The 15,924-nt window shown below is 45.3% G+C and overlaps 1 protein-coding gene across 3 annotated transcripts in view; it reads right to left on the bottom strand.

Moving 5' to 3' along the window:
• Nucleotides 1-15,924, bottom strand: part of LOC112254880 (peroxisome proliferator-activated receptor delta) — a 50,270-nt gene that overhangs the window by 19,205 nt on the left and 15,141 nt on the right. For 2 of the 3 annotated variants that reach the window (XM_024427823.2, XM_024427825.2), the window contains exon 2: nucleotides 2,911-3,386. In XM_024427823.2, coding sequence (XP_024283591.1) covers nucleotides 2,911-3,322 — 412 coding nt within the window. In that variant the 5' untranslated portion in view covers nucleotides 3,323-3,386. The remainder of the gene's footprint in view (nucleotides 1-2,910; nucleotides 3,387-15,924) is intronic. The other variant, XM_024427824.2, reaches the window with a different exon arrangement.

The following is a 15,924-nucleotide window of genomic DNA, read 5'->3' as shown; positions in this document are numbered from 1 at the left end:
TTCTTAAAATCAACACACAGTAGTATATATTTTTAAACCTGCATACTTAGCTAAAATAAAGGTTAGCAGGCAATATTAACCAGGTGAAATTGTGTCACTTCTCTTGTGTTCATTGCACACAGAGTCAGGGTATATGCAACAGTTTGGGCCGCATAGTTCATTGCGAACTAATTTGCCAGAATTTTACGTAATTATGACATAACATTGAAGGTTGTGCAATGTAACAGCAATATTTAGACTTAGGCATGCCATCCGTTAGATAAAATACGGAACGGATCCGTATTTCACTGAAAGAATAAACGTTTTGTTTTCTAAATGATGACCTAAGGCTTGTATTTCTGTGTGTTATTATTGTTATAATTAAGTCTATGATTTGATAGAGCAGTTTGACTGAGCAATGGTAGGCACCAGCAATGCTTCAAGCATTGCTCTGTTTATGACTTCAAGCCTATCAACTCCCTAGATGAGGCTGTAACCGATGTAAAATGGCTAGCTAGTTAGCAGGGTGTGCGCTAATAGCTTTTCAAACGTCACTCGCTCTGAGACTTGGAGTGGTTGTTCCCCTTGCTCTGCATGGGTAACGCTGCTTCGAGTTTGGCTGTTGTCGATGTGGTTCCTGGTTCGAGCCAAGGTAGCGGCGAGGAGAGGGATGGAAGCTATACTGTTACACTGGCAATACTAAAGCGCCTATAAGAACATCCAATAGTCAAAGGTATATGAAATACAAGTCGTATAGAGAGAAATGGGGCGGCAGGGTAGCCTAGTGGTTAGAGCATTGGACTAATAACTGAAAGGTTGCAAGTTCAGATCCCCAAGCTGACAAGGTACAAATCTGTAGTTCTGCCCCTGGACAGGCAGTTAACCCACTGTTCCTAGGCCGTCATTGAAAATAAGAATTTGTTCTTAACTGACTTGCCTAGTTGAATAAAGATTTAAAAAATATATATAATAAAATAGTCCTATAATAACTACAACCTATAACTTCTTACCTGGGAATATTGAAGACTCATGTTAAAAGGAACCACCAGCTTTCATGTTCTCATGTTCTGAGCAAGGAACTTAAACGTTAGGTGTTTTTACACGGCACATATTGCACTTTTACTTTCTTCTCCAACACTTTGTTTTTGCATTATTTAAACCAAATTGAACACGTTTAACTATTTATTTGAGTCTAAATTGATTTTATTGATGTATTATATTAAGTTAAAATAAGTGTTCATTCAGTATTGTTGTAATTGTCATTATTACAAAAAAATACATTTTTTATGTATTTTTAAAATCGGACAATTAATCGGTATCGGCTTTTTTTTGGTCCTCCATTAAATCTGAGCCCTCTCCTGTACTCCCAGTACAGGTGCATCAAAGCTGGGACCGAGAGACTGAAAAACAGCTTCTATCTCAAGGCCATCAGACTGTTAAACAGCCACCACTAACATTGAGTGGCTACTGCCAACACACTGTCAATGACACTGACTCTACTCCAGCCACTTTAATCATGGGAATTGATGGGAAATGATATAAATATATCACTAGCCACTTTAAACAATGCTACCTTATATAATGTTACTTACCCTACATTGTTCATCTCATATGCATACGTTGATACTGTACTCTATATCATCGACTGCATCCTTATGTAATACATGTATCACTAGCCACTTTAACTATGCCACTTGGTTTACATACTTATCTCATATGTATATACTGTACTCGATATCATCTACTGTATCTTGCCTATGCTGCTCTGTACCATCACTCATTCATATATCCTTATGTACATATTCTTTATCCCCTTACACTGTGTATGACAGTAGTTTTTTTGGAATTGTTAGTTAGATTACTTGCTCGTTATTACTGCATTGTCGGAACTAGAAGCACAAGCATTTCGCTACACTCGCATTAACATCTGCTAACCATGTGTATGTGACAAATAAAATTTGATTTGATTTGAATCGGTATCGCCGTTGAAAAATCATAAATCGGTCGACCTCTACCAGATTGGAACACAGAGTTCTCTCAAGTCAACGAGGGGACTGGGTTATAGGCGCTATGTCTAAAGGTAAACATCACAGGGACTTTACTTTGTGAGAATAAATAGAGTAAAAGGTGATGCTGTGTTTATGCTACAGGAACAACCACGATAAAAACAGATGTAGCACACAAGGTGGGCCACATCTCACCAATCATCAACAATTTTTTCTGTCTATTTGAGTATTTTATTTTCAAATAATGTGGCCTGAATCAACTACTTCTATTGGAAGTAGGGCTGGCACAAATACTGTATAAATACCATATAAAACACACCAAAAACATCACAACCGTTTGTTGTTGTGTGGAACGGCCAGCTAACTGAAGATGAAAGGACCTGGCATTTGCACGCTTGAGTCCGTTTCAGCAGTAGCATGGACTCTTTAGAATGTGATGGAACTTTGTTGCTCCTCGCTGAAACAAGCAAGGTGTTGTAGTAAACAAGCCTGGGCAACACCTCCCCTCCCTGCAGCAGCAGCAGCAGCAGCACATGCAGTCAGGAGCAGAGGAGAGGGGAAACTGTGAATCTAAAAAAATACTAATAATAAAAAAACATTCCAACAATTATAATGGTGACTATGGTCATGCGGCTGGCCAATAACCGTAATACAACATTCCAGGAGCGTCACAGCCCTAATTGGAAGTATTTAAATAATTTCCTATAAATAGCCTACTATTTGAAAGTATTTTCAAATACATATTTCAAATACTATTTTCAAATACCATGGAGATGGGAGTGTATTTGAGTAAGTGTATTTTAGTATTTTCAAATACATGCCAATATTCAAATAATAAATATCTGAATACTTTCTATGAAATGTGTGTGAAAGTAATTGAGAAACTTGAAATAATATTTGAACCTTGTGAGTGTGTGTGTCTCACCTGTGCAGCTACTGGAGAGGGCAGGGCTGTCCGTATTGGAGGTGCTGTGGCTGTTACTACTCCCCTTCTCCTGCTGATCCTCTTGCTCCTGCTGCACAACCTCTTCGTCATGAGACTTCATGTCCCAGGAGCCAAGGCCCTCCTCCCTCTCAGGTGACACCTCTGCTCCTCGCTCCCCCTCCTTCTCCCCCACTCTCTCTCTCAGCCCCTTCGACAGCAGGGATGGTTTCAGCACCTCCAAGGAGGACTTCAGCCCCATCACTCCGTCCGAGGTGTACTCCCCATGTGGGGAGGTGGTCCCGTTCTGGCAGACTCCCCCTTTCCTTACCAAAACCCCGACACGCCGCCTCCGATCCCGTCGAGGGGCTTTGCTTTTGACTGGCGCTAAGACGGCGGCCCTGGTGCCCTCCATGGTGCTGCGTAGCTTCTCCCGACTCTCAGCCGCCCTCGGTCATGGCAACACCATCGCCGCCCTGCTGGGGAGGAGGGGAACAGCCAGTTAGTACAGATCTTTTACAGAGGAATTATTTATTCCCAATCGGTAGTGTGTCATGAGGATAGGGTTGCAGCCAATCAGAGCTGCTATCACAGAATACAGTGACTGTCCAATCTAAATGTCTTTTACAAAGTTAGACATCCAATCAGATCCATGAAACACTTCTCCCCAGTTAAAACAACACATTGAGAGACAATGAAAGGCTTGAACATGGAACCGGCAGTCTCTTCTGGAAACACTTGTAATAACAGAGACTTTGATCTGGTCTCATTCAACAGATCCCTCTGCAGCTGAGCAAGCCTTAACAAGCACACCTCCAACCCAGAGAGACAGAAACAGCCTCCCCATAGAAACATAGCATATGGGCCAGGTTAGAGGTTTTTGATGCAGGCCTGGAGTTATTTTGTTGCTGAGGAGAGCCAGCTGTTAAGAAATTAATCTAAATCACTGAAATTCTATCAACTAATCACTAACAGAGAGAAGATAGAAAAAGGGAGAGATAAAAAGAGTAGCGAGAGAAACAATAAGCTAACCCATTGGCATTAATGTGTAGGCCTTGTTGTTCAGAGAGAAACACATGCACACACAGTGAGTGGGCTAGCCTCCAAGCCCCAGCACATGTGAGCCCTGAGGCAAGGCTGGTGTTTTTCAACAGACTCTTGTTGTTGGGACGGGAGAGCCCTGAGCTGAAGACGCTCTCTGTGTGTGTGTGTGTAGGGACGCTCTGCGGATCAGCTAGCACCACTGACCTTTTCCCACATTCCGTACTTCCTGCTGAACAGCCATGGACTTTCCCCCACTGGCCTTGGGTCGCTGTTCATGTGGGTAAGTGAGTGTGTGTGTGTGTGCATTTGCCAAGTGGAAATAGGGTTCATATGAACAGGCTATAGGGCTGATTTCTTGGGGGAAATCACCAAGTCTTTGTCTGGTGAGTTTAAAAGAGGGAAGAGAGAATACCATAGACTAGGAATGTGACAAATGGAAAATTGTTCTTAAAGGTCAATTTTGGGCACAAAACAGTCCAACTCCTCCTCTTTCTCAATTTTCTAACAGAAATGGGATGTGCCTTTTGCAGTTCATCGATGTGCCATTCTGGTCATGCGCGCCGCGACCGATGTACCTAGTTCGTTAGTTAAGCTAGCCACTTGCACCTAGCCAGTAACTCCTCCAGTATGTGTTGACGTAATTTCATAGGATTTGATTTTGTTTACCATTAAATAACCTGCATTGATCAGTTATACAGTTTAAAGCCGTTAAGTTAAAATAAGAAAGATTCCACGTGAATTCACAATGTAGATGGTCTACATTGCGCTTCCTGCAGAGAGAGAAATGTTTTATCATTTATGCAGCTGGTGCTCTTGCTTTCCATGAGAGTGGCGCATGTAGCTTGTTGTCATCCAATCACAAGTCATCAAACATGCAATATTATTAGGAGATAGTGCCTTCAGAAAGTATTCATACCCCTTGACACATTTTGTTGCATTACATTTGTTGCATTACAGCCTGAATGCAGCAGTTAAAAGCGCTGGGCCAGTAACCGAAAGGTTGCTGGTTTGAATCACCCCCAACAACAACAACTGTTACCCTTTTGCACATGGTGTGGATGTCGATTAAGGCAGCCCCCCCCGCACCGCTCTGATTCAGAGGGGTTCGGTTAAACGGGGTAGACATTTCAGTTGAATGCATTCAGTTGTGCGACTGACTACAGTTGAAGGCGGAAGTTTACATACACTTAGGTTGGAGTCATTAAAACCTGTTTTTCAACCCCTCCACAAATTTATTGTTAACAAACTATAGTTTTGGCAAGTGGATTAGGACATCTACTTTGTGCATGACACAAGTCAATTTTACAACAATTGTTTACAGGCAGATTTAACTTATAATTCACTGTATCACAATTCCAGTGGGTTAGAAGTTTACATACACCATGTTGGCTGTGCTTTAAACAGCTTCGGAAAATTCCAGAAATTGATGTCATGGCTTTAGAAGCTTCTGATAGGCTAATTGACACCATTTGAGTCAATTGGAGGTGTACATGTGGATGTATTTCAAGGCCTACCTTCAAACTCAGTGCCTCTTTGCTTGACATCATGGGAAAATCTAAAGAAATCAGCCAAGATCTCAGAAAAACAAATTGTAGACCTCCACAAGTCTGGTTCATCCTTGGGAGCAATTTCCAAACGACAACCATTTTAAAGTCTTGCCATAGATTTTCAAGCCGATTTAAGTCAAAACTAACTCGGCCACTCAGGAACATTCAATGTCATCTTGGTAATATTTGTCCTTGTGTTTTAAGTCATTGTCTTGGTGAAAGGTGAATTTGTCTCCGAGTGTGGGTTGGAAAGCAGACTGAACCAGGTTTCCCCTAGGATTTTGCCTGTACTTAACCTCATTCAATTTTTTTATTGACATATTTTTACACTAGTCCATGGCGATGACTAGCATACCCATAACATGATGCAGCCACCACCATGCTTGAGGAAACCAAGCAGCATCGCGCCGACAGAGGATGGTCACGTCGCATTCTTAGAAAAATAAAATACTGCATAGTTTCCTATGTATTATTTCTTACATTGTTACCCCAGGAAATCATAAGTCTTATTACATACAGCCGGGAAGAACTATTGGATATAAGAGCAACGTCAACTTTACCAACATTACGACCAGGAATACGACTTTCCCGAAGCGGATCCTCTGTTTGGACCACCACCCGGGACAATGGATTTAATCCCAGTAGCCGACCCAAAACAAAGGCGCCGCAGAAGGGGCAGATGGAGCACATCTCTCACGAGTATACTACTCGCCAATGTCCAGTCTCTTGACAACAAGGTAGACGAAATTCGAGCAAGGGTTGCCTTCCAGAGAGACGTCAGAGATTGTAACATTCTCTGTATCACGGAAACATGGCTCACTCAGGATATGTTATCAGAGTCGGTACAGCCACCCGGTTTCTTCACGCATCGCACCAACAGAAACAAACATCTCTCTAGTAAGAAGATGGATGGGGGTGTATGCCTTATGATGAATGATTTGTGGTGTAATCATAACAACATACAGGAACTCAAGTCCTTTTGGTCACCTGACCAAGAATTCCTTACAATCAAATGCCGACAACATTATCTACCAAGAGAATTCTCTTCAATTGTAAATCACAGCAGTGTATATCCCCCCAAGCAGACATCTCAACGGCCCTGAAAGAACTTCACTGGACTCTATGTAAACTGGAAACCATATATCCTGAGGCTGCATTTATTGTTTAAACAAAGCTAATCTGAAAACAAGGCTCCCTAACTTCCACAATGCATACAAAGACCCCCCCTGCCCTCCTTTCGGCAAATCTGACCGCGACTCCATTTTGTTGCTCCCTGCATATAGACAGAAACTAAAACAGGAAACGTCCGTGCTCAGGTCTGTTCAACGCTGGTCCGACCAATCGGGTTCCACGCTTCAAGATTGCTTCGATCACGTGGATTGGGATATGTTCCGGATAGCCTCAGTGCCCTATACCTGCGCCCAGAGGGGAGAAGTTCAAAGTCCGGGTACAACGGGGGCTTGGGTCTAAAAGGATTTTGTGAGCCTTGCGGAGGGCCCTGACCTTAAAGATCTCATCCAGGCCTGTCTGCTTGACTCCAAGTACCTTGCTTGCTGTGGTGAAGATCCTTCTCAGCATATTTCTCTGGCTGACAGTGGAATTGCCAAACCAACAAACAGTTAAACACTCAATGAAAGATTTGTAAAACAGAGTCAGTATAGTACAACTACAATGGACTCTTTTTGTAGATCAGATCTGTACATTAACTCCAAAGAAGCTTATTGTCCAAGAGGACACCTAGATATTTTTATACCTCTGCAATCTCTATATTCTAACCTCTGGTTGATGTTGCAGAGGTAGTTGTTGTATGCTTCCTGAAGTCTATGCACGTCTCTTTGGTCTTATTGGTATTGTGATTCGTCACACCACTCTACAAAGTCATCTAGGACTGGGCCATGATGCTCCTCGTCATCATGCAACAGGCTGATCAAGGCAGTGTCATCAGCGAACTTAAGGTGTCTGTCAGGATGGGAACTAGTACAACACATCCCTGAGGAGAGCCTTTGTTGGTGTTGCGTATGTCCGACACGTGGGGGCCCATTTTGACCCGCTGTGACCGTTGGCTCAGGAAGTCCAACAACCACAAAACCAGCCCCCCCATCTAAGGAGAAGTCCAGAATGAGTCCCTGTGCCAGAATGTAAAGTCAACAAACAAAACCCTGACATGGGATTTGGCACCCTCTAGATGTCTGTAGACCATGTTGAGGAGAGTAAGAATGGCATCATCAACTCCTCTGCTGGGCTGATAGGCAAACTGAAATGGGTCGAGGAGCTTCTGGGTGACCCTGAGAATATGACCTTTTACAAGTTTCTCAAGGCATTTCATTACTAAGGATGTCAAGGCGACAGGGCGGTAGTCATTCAGCACAGAGGGATTAGATGCTTTAGGAATTGGTAGAATTGAGTTTTTCTACAATACTGGTACGTGTTGCTGGTCAAGCGAGGATTGGAAAATGTCTGTAAAAACACCAGCCAATTGTTCAGCACAGTGCTTTAACACATGTCCACTTATTTTGTCTGGGCCGAGGCTTTTGTGTGCGTTACATCATCTGAACAATTTACTTCAAAACATCAGCCTGTTTAACAACCCTCTCAAACATTTGTAATGATGCTTCCATTTGTTTTACCTCAAACACAAGATTGTCTGATTCAATTCTTGGGAAGAAAACATGCAGTTCATTAGCCATGTTCTGGCCCTCATGTCTCCCAAGGTCAGCACTGTTTTTCCCTCTGCCTATGTGGAGGGCACTAGCCATGGATTTAATGCCTTGCCAGGCCACCCTGGAGTTTCCTGAGGAGAGGGTCCTCTCCACCATTTGCTTGTATGCCTCCTTGTCCACCAGTGTCTGTCTTTTGATCTCACGTTGTACATCTCTTAAAGCCTGTCTATCACCCTCAGCATGAACTGCCTTCTTCCTATTAAGTAGTGATTTGAGATGTTTTGATACCCAAGGCTTATTGTTTGGGAAGATTTTTACAGATTTTAGTGGCACAACTGACTCAACAGAGAAGTTTACATAGTCTGAAACAACATCTGAGTTCATCAAGATCAGAGCTGCTGTCCTCAAATACCTCCCACATAGTACAGTTAAAACACCCCTGGAGACAAGTGATACTGTTGTCCTTCCAGATGTGGACAGTTTTAACTGTGGATTTCTCCCTCTCCAGGAGCGGACAGTAGGTTGGCCTGAGGTAGACAACATTGTGGTCCGATGTCCCCAGGTGGTGGCCGGGAACACAACTGGTATTGTCCCATAGCACAAATCAAGAGTCTTATTTTTCCTAGTGTGACATTTCACATACTGGTGGTATGGGCGCAGGACTTCGTGCAAAGTACAGTTGTTAAATCCCCTAAAATAAATGTGGATGCAACGGGGGAGATGGATTCCAGTTTATGTGACGGATTATATATTCTCTGACGCCTTTGTTAGATTAGCTTTCGGTTGAATGTACACAACGGTAACAAACAATTGGGGGAACTCTCAGGGCAGATAGTAAGGTCGCAGTGACACAGAAAGCAGTTCAATGTCGGGGGTACAGAATCTCTCTCTTACCAAGATCCATTTACACCACTGGTCCCTGACAAGCAGGCAGACGCCCCCGCCGTGATGTTTCCCTGTGACTGTCAGATCACGGTCCGCTCTGACCAGCCGGCTCCACTTCCCTGTCCGGGACTCTGTTATCCAGCCAAGTCTCAGTAAACGCCAGCAAACAGGCCTCCCAGTATTTGTGTTGGAGGAGCAGATTCGCTGACAGCTCATACGCTTTCCCCCTTAGTGACTGGGCACTGATCAGCAAGGTGGTGGGTAAGTTTGTTCTTACATTTTTTAAGTCTGTGTGTGATTGCCCTGCGTTTTCCACGTTTGTCTGCGAGTGGATTACAAATCCAAATGAAAATCTGGGATTAGATGGATCATTCTTCGTCCAAGATGGCGTAGCAGTAAGTCGTCCTGTCGCGTCGTGTCCCTTGTATATATCGTTTCTTTTTAGTTTTTTACGTATTTTTCTTCGCATATCTCTTTAAAAACATTTTGCTAAACCTAAGCTTCCAAATCCTCTCCTGCAACCCGCCTCACCCAATGTAGCTATTTTTCCTAAAGTATTTATATTTACTTCGGAACTGGAACCCCTCAACTGAAGCTAGCCAGCTAACCACCAGCTATGCTAGCGGTCTTCAGCTAACCGGTCATCAGCTAAGCTAACCTTTAGCTCGGAAAGCTCTCGCCAGTTCGAACAACGCGACTCTAACCAGAGCATAACGGACCTATTTATTTTTCATCCCCGGATTCCCACCGCAAACGGAACATTTTTCAGCTGGATCTTCACAACTAGCTAAACCGCAACCCCGGATGATTACTCCTGGCTAGCGTTTCCACCCACTTAGCGTGAAGGTAGCCCGGCCAGCGCACCGGTGCTACCACCGTAGCATACTCCTGGGCTACAATACCCGGGCCCACGACCGGTCTATCGATGTCACCGCATGAAGAGGAATAAACAGACTCACCCCATCGCGACGTCCCCCAAAGGCTAATTCTCTAGCCCTCGCTATCTCCCTGCTTACTAAATTCGGCCTGCTAACTGCTAGCTTGTCTAGCCCCGGTCCGCTAACTGCTACCTTGTTTAGCCCGGGCCTACGAACTGTTAGCTTGTTAGCACAGGCCTGCTAACCGTCTGAATCGCCGCGTCCCAAACACTCACCGGACCCATATTTACTTTCTATCTCTTCTTGATTTTTAATCTGTTTATACCTTTCCGGAAACCTGCCTCACCCAATGTGATACGGAATCGCTATTATTTTAAATTTTTAGAACACACTCAAGAACCTCCAGAAGCTAACCAGCTAACTAGCTACAAGCTATTTAGTCATTGTTAACTTTTTTTCAACCTGGATAACACTCGCCAGTCCAGCTTCCCTGCCCCATCCACCGCACCCCTGGACACTGATCTCTTGGCTACATAGCTGATGCACTCTGGACTGTCCATTAATCACGGTACTCCATTCTGCTTGTTTATGTTTTATCTGTCGGCCCCGTTGCCATGTCAACGCCATTTTACCTGCTGTTGTTGTGCTAGCTGATTAGCTGTTGTCTCACCTACTGTTTTAGCTAGCTTTCCCAATTCAACACCTGTGATTACTGTATGCCTCGCTGTATGTCTCTCTCAAATGTCAATATGCCTTGTATACTGTTGCTCAGGTTAGTTATCATTGTTCTAGTTCACAATGGAGCCCCTAGTTCTACTCTTCATACCCCTGATAACTCCTTTGTCCCACCTCCCACACATGCGGTGACCTCACCCATTACAACCAGCATGTCCAGAGATACAACCTCTCTCATCATCACCCAGTGCCTGGGCTTACCTCCGCTGTACCCGCACCCCACCATACCCCTGTCTGCGCATTATGCCCTGAATATATTCTACCATGCCCAGAAACCTGCTCCTCTTATTCTCTGTCCCCAACGCTCTAGGCGACCAGTTTTGATAGCCTTTAGCCGCACCCTCATACTACTCCTTCTCTGTTCCGCGGGTGATGTGGAGGTAAACCCAGGCCCTGCATGTCCCCAGGCACCCTCATTTGTTGACTTCTGTGATCGAAAAAGCCTTGGTTTCATGCATGTCAACATCAGAAGCCTCCTCCCTAAGTTTGTTTTACTCACTGCTCTAGCACACTCTGCTAACCCTGATGTCCTTGCTGTGTCTGAATCCTGGCTCAGGAAGTCCACCAAAAATTCAGAGATTTCCATACCCAACTATAACATCTTCCGTCAAGATAGAACTGCCAAAGGGTGAGGAGTTGCAGTCTACTGCAGAGATAGCCTGCAAAGTAATGTCATACTTTCCAGGTCCATACCCAAACAGTTCGAACTACTAATTTTGAAAATTACTCTCACCAGAAATAAGTCTCTCACTGTTGCCGCCTGCTACCGACCCCCCTCAGCTCCCAGCTGTGCCCTGGACACCATTTGTGAATTGATCGCCCCCATCTAGCCTCAGAGTTTGTTCTGTTAGGTGACCTAAACTGGGATATGCTTAACACCCCGCCAGTCCTACAATCTAAGCTAGATGCCCTCAATCTCACACAAATCATCAAGGAACCCACCAGGTACAACCCTAACTCTGTAAACAAGGGCATCCTCATAGACGTCATCCTGACCAACTGGCCCTCCAAATACACCTCCGCTGTCTTCAACCAGGATCTCAGCGATCACTGCCTCATTGCCTGTATCCGCTACGGAGCCGCAGTCAAACAACCACCCCTCATCACTGTCAAACGCTCCCTAAAACACTTCTGTGAGCAGGCCTTTCTAATCGACCTGGCCCGGGTATCCTGGAAGGACATTGACCTCATCCCGTCAGTTGAGGATGCCTGGTCATTCTTTAAAAGTAACTTCCTCACCATTTTAGATAAGCATGCTCCGTTCAAAAAATGCAGAACTAAGAACAGATACAGTCCTTGGTTCACCCCAGACCTGACTGCCCTCGACCAGCACAAAAACATCCTGTGGCGGACTGCAATAGCATCGAATAGTCCCTGTGATATGCAACTGTTCAGGGAAGTCCGGAACCAATACACGTAGTCAGTCAGGAAAGCTAAGGCCAGCTTCTTCAGGCAGAAGTTTGCATCCTGTAGCTCCAACTCCAAAAGTTCTGGGACACTGTGAAGTCCATGGAAAACAAGAGCACCTCCTCCCAGCTGCCCACTGCACTGAGGCTAGGTAACACGGTCACCACCGATAAATCCATGATTATCGAAAACTTCAATAAGCATTTCTCAACGGCTGGCCATGCCTTCCGCCTGGCTACTCCAACCTCGGCCAACAGCTCCGCCCCCGGCAGCTCCTCGCCCAAGCCTCTCCAGGTTCTCCTTTACCCAAATACAGATAGCAGATGTTCTGAAAGAGCTGCAAAACCTGGACCCGTACAAATCAGCTGGGCTTGACAATCTGGACCCCCTATTTCTGAAACTATCCGCCGCCATTGTCGCAACCCCTATTACCAGCCTGTTCAACCTCTCTTTCATATCGTCTGAGATCCCCAAGGATTGGAAAGCTGCCGCAGTCATCCCCCTCTTCAAAGGGGAGACACCCTGGACCCAAACTGTTACAGACCTATATCCATCCTGCCCTGCCTATCTAAGGTCTTCGAAAGCCAAGTCAACAAACAGGTCACTGACCATCTCGAATCCCACCGTACCTTCTCCGCTGTGCAATCTGGTTTCCGAGCCGGTCACGGGTGCACCTCAGCCACACTCAAGGTACTAAACGATATCATAACCGCCATCGATAAAAGACAGTACTGTGCAGCCGTCTTCATTGACCTTGCCAAGGCTTTCGACTCTGTCAATCACCATATTCTTATCGGCAGACTCAGTAGCTTCGGTTTTTCGGATGACTGCCTTGCCTGGTTCACCAATTACTTTGCAGACAGAGTTCAGTGTGTCAAATCGGAGGGCATGCTGTCCGGTCCTCTGGCAGTCTCTATGGGGGTGCCACAGGGTTCAATTCTCGGGCCGACTCTTTTCTCTGTATACATCAATGATGTTGCTCATGCTGCGGGCGATTCCCTGATCCACCTCTACGCAGACGACACCATTCTATATACTTTCGGCCCGTCATTGGACACTGTGCTATCTAACCTCCAAACAAGCTTCAATGCCATACAACACTCCTTCCGTGGCCTCCAACTGCTCTTAAACGCTAGTAAAACCAAATGCATGCTTTTCAACCAATCGCTGCCTGCACCCGCATGCCCGACTAGCATCACCACCCTGGATGGTTCCGACCTTGAATATGTGGACATCTATAAGTACCTAGGTGTCTGGCTAGACTGCAAACTCTCCTTCCAGACTCATATCAAACATCTCCAATCGAAAATCAATTTAAGAGTCGGCTTTCTATTCCGCAACAAAGCCTCCTTCACTCACGCCGCCAAGCTTACCCTAGTAAAACTGACTATCCTACCGATCCTCGACTTCGGCAATGTCATCTACAAAATGGCTTCCAACACTCTACTCAGCAAACTGGATGCAGTCTATCACAGTGCTATCCGTTTTGTCACTAAAGCACCTTATTAAACCACCCACCACTGCGACCTGTATGCTCTAGTCGGCTGGCCCTCGCTACATATTCGTCGCCAGACCCACTGGCTCCAGGTCATCTACAAGTCCATGCTAGGTAAAGCTCCGCCTTATCTCAGTTCACTGGTCACGATGGCAACACCCATCCGTAGCACGCGCTCCAGCAGGTGTATCTCACTGATCATCCCTAAAGCCAACACCTCATTTGGCCGCCTTTCGTTCCAGTACTCTGCTGCCTGTGACTGGAACGAATTGCAAAAATCGCTGAAGTTGGATACTTTTATCTCCTTCACCAACATCAAACATCAGCTATCTGAGCAGCTAACCGATCGCTGCAGCTGTACATAGTCTATTGGTAAATAGCCCACCCATTTTCACCTACCTCATCCCCATACTGTTTTTATTTATTTACTTTTCTGCTCTTTTGCACACCAATATCTCTACCTGTACATGACCATCTGATCATTTATCACTCCAGTGTTAATCTGCAAAATTGTAATTATTCGCCTACCTCCTCATGCCTTTTGCACACATTGTATATAGACTCCCCCCTTTGTTTTCTACTGTGTTATTGACTTGTTAATTGTTTATTCCATGTGTAACTCTGTGTTGTCTGCTCACACTGCTATGCTTTATCTTGGCCAGGTCGCAGTTGCAAATGAGAACTTGTTCTCAACTAGCCTACCTGGTTAAATAAAGGTGAAATTAAAAAAATTAAAAAATTAAAATTGGGATATCCAGCACGTTTGTGTTTGAGTTGCATTGTAGTAAGAACTCTCCGCTGTATTCAATTCTGCTACCAGCATCGTTTTCATCATTTAGTCAGTTTGTAAAGGGTATGTACACGATCAACAAGATCAGTCCAACACCCCACCACCGTAAATTCATCATTGACAGATGGCAGATTGCTCCAGAGGGCTCCGGACCTCAGACTGGGGCGAAGGTTCACATTCCAACAGGACAACGATCCTAAGCACACAGCCAAGACAACGCAGGAGTGGCTTTGGGACAAGTCTCTGAACGTCCCTGAGTGGACCAGCCAGAGCCCGGACTTGAACCCGATCGAACATCTCTGGATGGACCTGAAAATAGCTGTGCAGCGACGCTCCCCATCCATCTTGACAGAGGTTGAGAGGATCTGCAGAGAAGAATGGGAGTAACTCCCCAAATACATGTGTGCCAAGCTTGTAGCGTCATACCCAAGAATACTCGATGCTGTAATCACTGCCAAAGGTGCTTCAACAAAGTACTGAGTAAAGGGTCTGAATCCTTACGTAAAATGTGATATATATATATATATAAAAACTCAGCAAAAAAAGAAACGTCCCTTTTTCAGGACCCTGCCTTTCAAAGATAAGTCGTAAAAATCCAAATAACTTCAGATCTTCATTGTAATCTTCATTGTAATTGTAATCTAATAGCTTACAGACCGTAGGCAATTATAAGGTCACAGTTATGGTTATGAAAACTTAGGACACCAAAGAGGCCTTTCTACTGACTCTGAAAAACACCAAAAGAAAGATGCCCAGGGTCCCTGCTCATCTGTGTGAATGTGCCTTAAGCATGCCGCAAGGAGGCATGAAGACTGCAGATGTGGCCAGGGCAATAAATTGCAATGTCTGTACTGTGAGACACCTAAGACAGGATGGACAGCTGATGGTCCTCGTAGTGGCAGACCACGTGTTACAGTATCGGAGCGATACATCCGAACACCACACGTGCAGGACAGGTACAGGAAGGCAACATCAACTTCCCGAGTTGCACCAGGAACACACAATCCCTCCATCAGTGCTCAGACTGCAATAGGCTGAGAGAGGCTGGACTGAGTGCTTGTAGGCATGTTGTAAGGCAGGTCCTCACCACCAGACATCCCCGGCAACAGCGTCGCCTATGGGCACAAACCCACCATCGCTGGACCAGACAGGACTGGCAAAAAGTGCTCTTCACTGACGAGTCGCAGTTTTGTCTCACCAGGGGTGATGGTTGGATTCGCATTTATCGTTGAAGGAATGAGTGTTACACCGAGGCCTGTACTCTGGAGCAGGATTGATCTGGAGGAGGCGGGTCCGTCGTGGTCTGGGGCGGTGTGAAACAGCATCATCGGACTGAGCTTGTTGTCATTGCAGGCAATCTCAACGCTGTGCGTTACAGGGAAGACATCCTCCTCCCTCATGTGGTACCCTTCCTGGAGGCTCATCCTGACATGACCCTCCAGCATGACAATGCCACCAGCCATACTGCTCGTTCTGTGCGTGATTTCCTGCAAGACAGGAATGTCAGTGTTCTGCCATGGCCAGCGAAGAGCCCAGATCTCATTCCCATTGAGTACGTCTGGGACCTGTTGGATCG

Source organism: Oncorhynchus tshawytscha, linkage group LG07, assembly GCF_018296145.1.
Source record: "Oncorhynchus tshawytscha isolate Ot180627B linkage group LG07, Otsh_v2.0, whole genome shotgun sequence".
In the NCBI taxonomy this organism is placed as follows: Eukaryota; Metazoa; Chordata; class Actinopteri; order Salmoniformes; family Salmonidae; genus Oncorhynchus; species Oncorhynchus tshawytscha.
This window is presented reverse-complemented; position numbering and strand designations above follow the sequence as displayed.